This window comes from Apis dorsata, unplaced genomic scaffold (genome assembly GCF_000469605.1).
Source record: "Apis dorsata unplaced genomic scaffold, Apis dorsata 1.3 scaffold_935, whole genome shotgun sequence".
Lineage (NCBI taxonomy): Eukaryota > Metazoa > Arthropoda > Insecta > Hymenoptera > Apidae > Apis > Apis dorsata.
In genome coordinates, this window is record NW_006264045.1 from 696,416 (window position 1) to 707,663 (window position 11,248).

Genomic DNA, 11,248 nt, shown 5'->3' on the forward strand with positions numbered 1-11,248 from the left:
TTATAAATCAAATATCTGAATTAACATATGTTTCAATTTGGTTTTGCTTATTATATATATTTAATCTTTTTTAATCTTTTGTATTAGTTGAATTCATACGAATTAGGTATTTTGTTTTTTTTTTTTATTACAATTTTATTAAAATCAATTACTAAATTAATAATAAAATATTATTTAATTTTTTACTGTTTTTGATTAGTAGAAGAATAATAAACAATTAGAAAATGACAAAAAATATTATCAGTTCTATTTATATCTATATGTATATTATGTTATTATATTATTTGTGGATTAATTTAATAGAAAAATTATATATATAGATAATAGAAAAAGAAAAAGGATTATTTTATTAAACGATTAATTTATAATTGAACTATTTGCAAAACAAATCGTGCTTTTTTCATTCTATTCTAATTTCGCTTATTTTCTTTCAAGTCTCAAGAAAACATTTATTTATCTGATTGAAAGTAGTTGAGTGTTTTTATTATCGCGTCATATAATATATCTGTAAAACAAATATTTTCTTATTGGTTCATGAAAAATTATGCATGCATTCATATCTACGATATATTCAGATCGAGAGCTGGTTTAAGGCCGTTCACCTTTTATTTTAAAACCGCAACAATTACATGCTCGGATTAACTCGTCTCTCAGTATTGGTCGGCTTGTTGAACGGATTGGATATAATAATCCTGGATGAAATTTCACTTTATTTCAGCGACAGATTGTTGCACTTTTAATTCCATTTAATAGAACAATCGGATACATCATAAGATTTTGTTTTTTATATGAGTGATTATAAATCGAAATTTTCAATTAATTTAAGTAATAAGTAACTACGAAATATTTTTCTTTAATTTTTTAAAATTGTTTAAAAATTAAAGAAAATCTCATTTCGAATTTAATATTAAAAATATGATCCTTCTTAGAAAACTATATTATTATAAAATTTAATTTTATATAGAATATTATTCTAAATAAAATATTATTTGTTTCAAACTATTATTATAATATAATAATTTTATATATTAAATGTAATTATATATAATATATATATTAAATAAATATTATATTAAATATTATATAATATTTAATATATACTTATACTATATAAATAATTATACAAGTTATATTATATATATAATAATTATTTCTGCAGTTAAAGTAATACAATATTCTAGAATATTAAATAAAGATATGAAAATTTTTAATGTATTCAAAAAAATATTTTTCAAATATAAACAAGAAAATTTACATGCGATATTCTTTCTTGCTAAATGAAAATATGAATTAATATTTAACCATTAAAACTAACAATTATACACAAATATTAACCAGTGAAAATACATCGATGTTATGCAATTGTTTATGCAATTATTTGCTAATTAAAACATTGAGTTAAAAAATTCAAATTATTCATTTTCAATTCAAACCATTAAAGAATGTAATAGAAAGGAAACGTCTCTAGTCTATATCTAACCTCTAATGATCAATCTGACGTAATATAATCAATTTTTTTCTTTTCTATTTTCATGACAAAAAAAAGTAATATACAAGCATACTCGTCATGATAATACCTTATATGATGTATTTATATAATTATCGCAATCTTTTTGCGCTTCAGTCGCTTATTACACAATTTTGAAAAGTACGTGATAGAATGTGTAACAATGTGCACTGATTTTTGTGAGATACACGAAATAGTTAAAATTTATAATTCGTTGTTTATTTTGCCATGAATATAGAAATCATCAAGATCATACCTTCTTTGGATTTTATCGCTCGTCTATTTTCAACATTGTACGAACTTAGTATGAAGAAATTTTACATGGTAAAACACAAAATATATATGCACTTTAGTAATCTCGTTTTTTCTCCCATTAATGAAGAATTGTGGAAAGAATGCGTAATACGATGTAAAATTGAAATTCATATTTGACGAATAAATTTAAAGTGTCACAGAAAATATAATGATTTTTATTTTTCAATATTTTTATATTATGTATGATAAATACAATTAAATATAATATAAAATAAATATAATAAATATAATTAAAAAAAATATATTTCACATTGTTTGAAATTTCATAAGTCGATTAAAAAGTTAGCCATTTTATATAAAATTTATTGATTTTGATAAATTTTGATCGTATTTCGACAAATTTTAAAAATTAAAATAAAGATTTATAACTAATTAACTAATATTTTAATTTAATAATTAATATCGTGAATTTTTTTTTAATTAATATTTATTTTTTTTTAACATTAAATCAAAATAATAATTTTGTTTAATTTTCTTAAAGTTGTTGAAAATAGAATTTTTTTTCTCTTACTACACATTTTTTCAATTGAAAAATAGAAATGCATAAATTTTTTTTTGTGAAATGCGTTATATTTCTTTTATATATATAAATAGCATTTTTGAAAAAATCAAAACATAAGGTAAAAATAAATCAAAACATTCTTTATTATATAAAATTGTGTTTTTTTGTAATAATTTATAAACAAAAGATTGAAAGAGAGAACTATAGATATTTTTACAAAGATATTTTTATATTCGACAATAAACATAAGAAGAAAAAGATTAAAATAATATATGACAATTTTTCTTTCTTTATGCGAAATTTTATTTAACAATTATAAAAGAAAATCAAAATATGTGAAATTTCTCTTGCAAATTTAAAGAATATAAAAATTAAAAAAAAAATGAACAAATTTAAAAAATTTTTTTTATAAATATAATATATATTTAGCAATTTGCAAATAATCTTTAAAGTTTTTTAAATAAATTTCTTAATAAATCTTATTTCATATTAAATAATTTAAACTTTATTTTTTCTCAATTGTTTAAAGTTTTTTAAAGATTTTACTTTCGAATAATTTTCAACATTTTAACAAATTTTGAATTTACCGTCATCGACGCATAACGCTTTACATACTAATGATATTCGAGAAACATTCGAAATGCCTTCAACTTCTTTACTTTCTGATCACCTTGCGTATACTCTACAGTCCGTTCACAGACGAAACCATTCGGATACAAAACCGATCGCAATGCATTCGATTTCATAAGTTCTATTAACCGATTGCCTTCATCAATGATTCTAGTTGTATTATTCGATACAATTCGAAGAATTCCTTGAAAGAATTTATTAGACCACCATAAATCACCATAAATTTCATAAATATGCAGTATAGATAAATTAATTTAGAATCTTATGAATTTGGAGTTTGCTTCTTGTATCTTTTTTCTGTTGTGTTTTTTACAAGGATGGTAGAATTGTATGGCGGAAATTCTTTGGCAATAAAATAGATATAAAAGAATTTCATGAAAAACATTTCATCGGATAAACATAATGAAATTGAATGATGAAAAATAATATGATAAAAATATGATTAAAAATAATTCAATGTATATTTTATGTCCAATATCTATTAAAGAATGTTAAATAATAAAGAATCGAAAATAAATAAATGAATAATGTACTTATGTTATGTAACTATAGTAGAAAATTTTCTTACTAAGAAAATATATAAGAAAGAATTTTAAGAATTTGAAAGTTTTTTTATAATACAGTCAGTTACAAAAGCTTTCTTTCAAATTATCTTATAGAAAAATTCATCTATTTTGAAAAATTGTAATTGTAATGAAAATTTGTGTAGATATAGAGTAAATTATGCATAAAAACATTTTATTTTTCAATAGAAAATATTTTTGAATGTATGAAATCAATTTCCAAATTTTCATTTTTTCATATTTTATATATGATTTTGTTTGGAAATATTTTTTATAATAGAGTAATAGAATACTAAAATTTAATTATTTTATAGTTTATGGTTTTTTATCTCATACAAATCTCATACAAATAGAAATTTATTTATTTAATTATTAATACAAAATTATGTCAATTATACATATAGATAAAAAAAATAATAATTTAAAGATTAATTTTATCCTCTTGAAATGAATATTCCACTAACAAAGAAATTATATATATATATATATATATATATTCATTATAATATACATACTTATAGTATTTTATATAAAATAGAATTAATATTTTTTAATAACATATAATTTTTTAATTGAATTTTCATAAAGTGTATAAAAACTTTTATATATAAAAGTTTATTAAAAGCATCAATAAATATATATAGCATCAATGAATTATAATTTACTTTCATGAAAAATCTATTCGAAGAGATGAAATCAATATTTTTCAACATTTTTCATATCTTTGAAATTTAATATTTTTTAAAAAATTATACATATAGCATGTCATATTATAAAATAGAATATTTTCAACAACGAACATCAAATCTAAATATTTTATATATTTAAAGTTTTAATTAAATTTATCTCATATATCTTTATTATAAAATTATATTTCTAAAAAAATTAAAAAAATAAAAGAAACAATATGTTAAAATTTGATTGAAATTGCGATTCTTCATAGATATATGTATATGAATAATGACACGCAACGAATCATTGTGAAACTGAAGATGAAGCATCGAATCTCTCAAGCATAACATTAAATAAAATATAATCTAACATTACATTGTCGGTAATGTAATGAATAATAATTAATTCATTAACTACAAATCATTCTCACCTATGATTATGATTGTTGTCACGATTGTTGGACGATTTTCTATGATTTTCAACAAATCGTAAATATAATAATATTATAGATTCGATGGAATTCTTTTTCTTTTTCTTTTTTTTTTTTTTTTTTATTGGGAGAAATTCAAACGCATCATTTCGACGAATTATGTGAATTAGTTCAGTATTCTAACTGCGTAACAATGAGAAATCGGATCGAGAAGCATAAGAAATCGTATGACGTACCGGAAATCAGCGAAAGCTGAAAAGTCAAGGAATGGCTTCGAAAAAATACGAAACCGCAGGCATTCGAACGAGAACTGAAAATGAACATAAAAAGAGTTATGTTCTTCCCAGATAAACTATATTCATGATATTTAAAAATATTTTAATAATGATTAATTATGTAATTAAGGATTATATTTTATATTTCTTTCTATATATTGTTATCATAAATGAAACGATTAAATATTTGGTTTGAATTGTAAATCCATGTATTTTAATCTTAATTAGAAAATTTTTATTTCATAAATAAAAATAAAAAAATATTTTTCATAATTTTCATATTCAAGTTATTATTTACTTAAAAAATAATTGTTTGAGATTAATAATTTATTTCATTTGTATAATAACTGATTAACAATCGATAATTTCCATAATATCTTATTATTATATCTTATATATCTTATTATATCTTATAAAAATCCTATTGTATTATTTAAATATTTATGCTTAAAATATTTGTTAAGTTACATGAACGATTTATACAACGATTTAACACGTTCATTGTATTTTTTTCAAATTCCTATCAATTTATAGTTTTACGATATATATATATATAATTAAAAATCGAAAAATTTTGAAAATAACATTTATAATAATTCATATAAAATATATATAAAAATTTTGTAAACTATTAACTATTAATAATTAATTTTTGTACGAAAAACATTATTTATTAAAAATACCTGATAAATAACATTTTTGTTGATTTTTTAATTTTTTTTTAACATAATTAAAACATGTAATTACAATTTTTAAAAAATAGACAATTATATTATGTTTTATAATATCAAGAATATAATCATATACATATACATATATATACATTCATGAAATATTTAAAATAAACAAAAACACATTTTGTTTAAAAAAAAAACATTTGCTACTATTACTTAATAACCCATACTTTAATTATAATAATTTTATATAATATGAACAAATATTCTCTATTTTACAATACAAAAAATAAAAATTCAATCAATTGTAAATTTATAATAATATTTATAATAATATAAAAATAAATATTCGTTTCAATATTCACAAAGAAATAAAATCAATCACGTTTGCTTCATTTAAATAGATATTTCTAATTTCTCTCTTAATATTTAATTACTATCTTATATTTTAGTAATCTTCAATAATTAAAAATTCCCATTTGTTATTATCAAAAAATATATATCACGCATGTCCATAATGAGTCAATCATAAAAATATATTAATAAATTCTAGCTTTTCAAAAATCCTGATTTTAATGAAAATTTATGTATTCGTATCATTATAAAACATAAATTATGGGAATAAATCTTTAAATTTCCATTATTTTGTCATTTTTTGAACATAATCAAAAAATAGTTTTTAATAGAGAAATAAAGAGAACATTTTGAACATTTTGTTTAAATTTTGCTCTATTTCATACCATTATAAAGTTTTTATTAATTTATAATTTTTAAAAAGATACTAATATTTGAAGAGTTGATTTTATTTTTAATGAAATAGAATCATTAAAAATAATTACTCCATATATGTATGACTTATTATTATATATAATATTGGGAAAATTTATTCATTTAAGATTTCATTTTTGAAAAAATTTAAGAATTTTTTAATTTTATAAAATTATTAAAATTAATTTTATTAATTCTCAATTGGAAATTTTCCATTGAAATTGAGTATAGAGTTAATCTATATGAAGAAAGAATGAAAAAAAAATGAAAAATAATATTTTTTTCTATTTTTCATAAATTTTTATTTTTAACTATTTTTTAATTATATATTCGTTCAATTTTCTAAGAAAGAATTCTATCATTTTATAAAAACAAAATTACGCTAATATTTTATAAAATAAAAGTTATTAAATAAATATAATTACCAATAAAAAACCAAATGGAAAGTTGAAATGTATGTGAAAACATTTGACTGACTATATACAAAAATATATAAACGTATATTGAATTTCACTTATAGATTGGAAATTATCAATTTCAAATTTTCAAGTTAGAAATCATCTATAACATCATTCACTTGAATGATTATGCGTACGAAATGCGATTAAGATAAGACTTCCGATCGGAATAAAGATTGTGAATTACTTTCTTGCTACGTCCATCGATTCTCCTTTCACTTTTCTCGATGCAACGACTGATTGAATCTAATTTCGCGTATTTCTGACATGTTTGCCGCTCGATCCCGTAATATCAGGCCCAGTCTCGATTTAGATTTAAAATCGAAACTCCATAGTGATCGTTCGCGAAACATTATGATCGGTAGAAATATGTCGAACGTGAACTGTTATGTCATCGTTGAATCATAATGATAGCTTTAAGATTGCGTTTCGTTTGGCCACCGCGCGAAACGATCGAAAATAGAGCGATCCTTTAAAGTAATCGACTAGTCGTTAACGGTAATAATGGATTACGTCATAATGGAGTTTTACGAGAGAGCTTTGTAATTGTTATTACGCCGAGCTGCGTTTCTTTATATGTGCATTGTGCATTGTGAAACACGCGTGACAACCTTAAACTCGGGTACATGAGAAGTACAGTTTATCGTTAGTTTCCATGAATAGCGATTCTACAATTATAAATAGTCTATTAAAATGAGAGTTTAAAAACTCTGGGATGAATATGATGTCGGTTGTATAATTACATTATTGTATCTTATTATGTATTCATTACCATGTAAAATGTTAACTTTTTTTCTTGCTTACGAACTGTTTATTAATTAATTTCTTCGTGATTATGATTAAAAGAAAAAAAATATTTTAATGTTTTAATGAAATATTTAATACAAAATATTTAAAATATTTAATACAGAGATAATCAACATTAATCTTTATTTTCATATATGAATCTAATTATTTTATCGTTTTCGAACAAAGAAATTTTTTTAACTAAAATGACTAAATTGTTACATTACAAATAATAGTAATTAATTTATACTTTTTTTATTAATATTTTTTTTTACTAATACTTTTTTTACTAATTTTATATTAATTTATGAATAAATTACTTTTTTATGATTATTTTTCAAACAAAATTGTTAACCTCAATGATTTCCATTATTTATCTTTTTATAGTTAATTTAGAGAGGCAACTGTATATATATATATATATATATAACTGTATATAACTATATATATATATATATATATATAATGTAAGTATTAATTTTTATCTCTGTGCTACATTAAATATTTTAAAAAAATTTAATAATATAAAAAAATTCATTTTAAGTTCTTTAATTTAAATTCATAATAATATAATTTCATTATACTATGCTAATCTTCAAGAAGAAAAAATAATAAAACGTGATAAAATGTTAGTAATATCTTACCTCAACATTCTGTATCCACGTGTTCCACGTTGCTGTTTTAATCTTCGATAAACCGATCTTAGTAGGTGACTAAAACGAAGAATGTTCAAAGGCAATATTTAAAAAAAACGAATAACACTTTCGACACACTTTTCTTTTTAACCACGTTTTTCTTAAATCAACAAATCTTCATGAATGAAGATTGAAGAATCGCAAACAGAATTAAAACAAAATGAGAAAAATAAAAACAAATAAGAAAAATAAAACGCCGTTTCGGAAGCACGTTGACCAAATAAATTCGACACTAGTATTTGACCACGCAACGGTCGTGCAAATAGTCAGTTACTTCTATGATTCGGTCTGTATAGTCGATATAGTCAGTGATTACTGACTGCATATACCTCAGTGTCGAGTGATTGTTGGTTAGAATCTTACTGATCGAGTGTCTCATATAATGCGGTAACCTCACTCTCAAGACGCGTATATCCATGTAGTTCTTTATCGACTTCGTTACACGGTGGCATATGGTGGTGGAAAGCTCCCCAAAAGCGTGGCTCTGAAACACGAAAAGGGAAGGAGAGGGGACAAGTTACTTTACTTCGAGCTAACAATCTCGGTGAGAGAGAACGCGAGAGCAGTTAAGCGGCAAAGAAGAGGAAAAGTGGCAAAGAAAGAGAAGGAGAGAAAAAGTGAGAAGAAGGAGGCATAGATCCCATACACGTTTGACTTTCCTTTCTCTAAACGAGCCGCAGACTGCTGCTCTCAATTCGAAACATCGATTGTATCTCCATGCTCTTCGAAATATATATCGAAAGTCATCACCCCATTCCCGAAATTGATCGCTAGATAATTATAGATATATATTGTCATTCTGAGATGAAATATCTAAAGATTTTTATTTTTCTTATGATTTCTTAGATTCTGCAATAAAATGAGTTAATTCATTCGTGGAAGATAATGTATTTTAGATTAGTTCTAAAAATGAAAATTTCAATTTATCATCGTTAAATATCTCATTTCGAGTCATTTGAAGCGATCAATTTTATCTTATTGTTTCTTTAAATACATGTTTCATTATTTACAACCTCAATGTCTAGAATAATATATCACTAATATCACTAATAATATTCTAAATGAATCAACTTGGCAATCTCAAGATGAAACTTACATTTTTGTTTTTAGTTCGTTCTACTTTTCATCTTTCCTGGTTGTTTATTGTTTCCATTCATAATGTGCTACATTTAACGATTAGAAGTAGGAATAAAAAATTTTGTTTTCAAATCGACTACCAAAATTACCATTTACTAGCCTAATTTAAATAAATGTCAATTTTATATTTAACTATTTTACCATTTTTTTTAGATAATATATCAAACGTTTATTGATTTTATTAGAACATTATCCATATGTTTAGATTATCTTTTTATCTAGTTTGAAATCGGACTATATATATTACACTATTGTTGTCGCTATTGTTATAAATGTGTTTAAACAGAAATGTGTTAATACAGGAAATAAGTCTGAAATAGGAAATGTTGTATGTTGGTCAAAAGACTGATATTGTGGTTGCTTGGATAACTTGAGATATCTGTTATTAAATTAAAAAATTTATAATTTTTTATTTAACTATTAATTTATTAAAATGTTTTTTATTTTATTTGCTTTTACTTAAATTATTGATAATTTTTGAATTTATTTGGTTTTTGATTTTGATTTTTTTGAATTAATATGATTGTCTTTTTAAAAAAACAGAAATCGAAAAACTCCCAAGACTAAAAAAAATATCATATTCATTAAATAAAAAATTAATTTTTATATCAAAATATTATATTTTTTTACAATTACAATTTAATATTGAATGATTATAATTTAATATTGAACTTGTACTTATTAAGAATTATGATTCAAATTAAGATATATATATTCAGAATTGAATATTTTTCTGCATGATGAAATACATTAAATCTCATGACTATGATTCCTATTAGAAAATATAAATTTGAATTTATTATCATTATAAAGTGTTAATTAAATAAAGACCCTAATATAAAAAGACTCTATCAAAGTAGTAGTTAAAGATTAGTTCCTAATTTAACATAATCTAAACATATTCAGAATCCTGAATGTGCAATTTTAAAAGAAAAATTTGTATTACGATTGTGCGTATCAATTAATAAGAATTAAATAAACTTTCAAATAAATGGATGATACATTCTACAATGAATGTACAAATATAATGTAAATGTAATCAGTGAAAGGAAGATCTTTTGAAAGAAAGATATGCAATATAAAGAATTTTTTTACGAACGAATTGTGCGATGGTAAAGGACATTTGATTTTCGTTACATAAGAAACATGTACTTTGCTTAAGATTCATTGCGTAAAGTTATAAAAGTCGAGAGAATTTAAAGCGAATGAAATATTGTAATTGATTACGTAATTGAATCAAATTGTTCGATGACAAATTTCACGAGATTAATGATTTATAATAATTTAAATACAATTTGTTACCATATATGGTGTACAACTTGTCTACTTAAACTTTATGATTATGATTTCGTTATCAAACAAAATTTGGAACGAGAATGACGAAAATATTGGCGTGAGGAATTTCATTTGATAATTTTATTTTGAAATGACTTCTTTTTATTCAATTTTTGAACGTCCGAAGATAATTTCATATAAAGGATTAAAAATCATAATAATTTCATTGAATAAAAAATAGATTTAAAACTACCAATTCTTATTTTAATTTTAATTTAAATATTTTATTATATTTTAAATAATTTAATTAATCTTATATCCTTATTAATTGAAATCTTTACTTTTCATTTATTGTTAAGTTTTTGAGATAATTATAAAAATATATTTTATATAATAATTTTTCAATCTCTATATTTTATATAAAATCTCCTAAAAATGTGAGAATATCATTTAACTTAGAGATTTTTAACCGAATTTAATTGAATTTCAACTAACATTTTCCTTTGCAAAAATTTTCAGCTTTATTGTATTTATATTATATTATATTACATTATATTTATA

General features: G+C 21.5%; 1 protein-coding gene across 2 annotated transcripts in view; it reads right to left on the bottom strand.

Annotated features, from left to right (window-relative positions):
* LOC102679559 (chorion peroxidase) overlaps positions 1 to 8,757 on the bottom strand; it is a 55,556-nt gene extending 46,799 nt beyond the window's left edge. The window contains exon 1 of one of the 2 annotated variants that reach the window (XM_006623744.2): positions 8,225 to 8,757. In XM_006623744.2, the coding sequence (XP_006623807.1) occupies positions 8,225 to 8,232 (8 nt within the window). In that variant the 5' untranslated portion in view covers positions 8,233 to 8,757. The remainder of the gene's footprint in view (positions 1 to 8,224) is intronic. The other variant, XM_006623746.2, reaches the window with a different exon arrangement.
* Between the last annotated feature and the right edge of the window lie 2,491 nt (positions 8,758 to 11,248).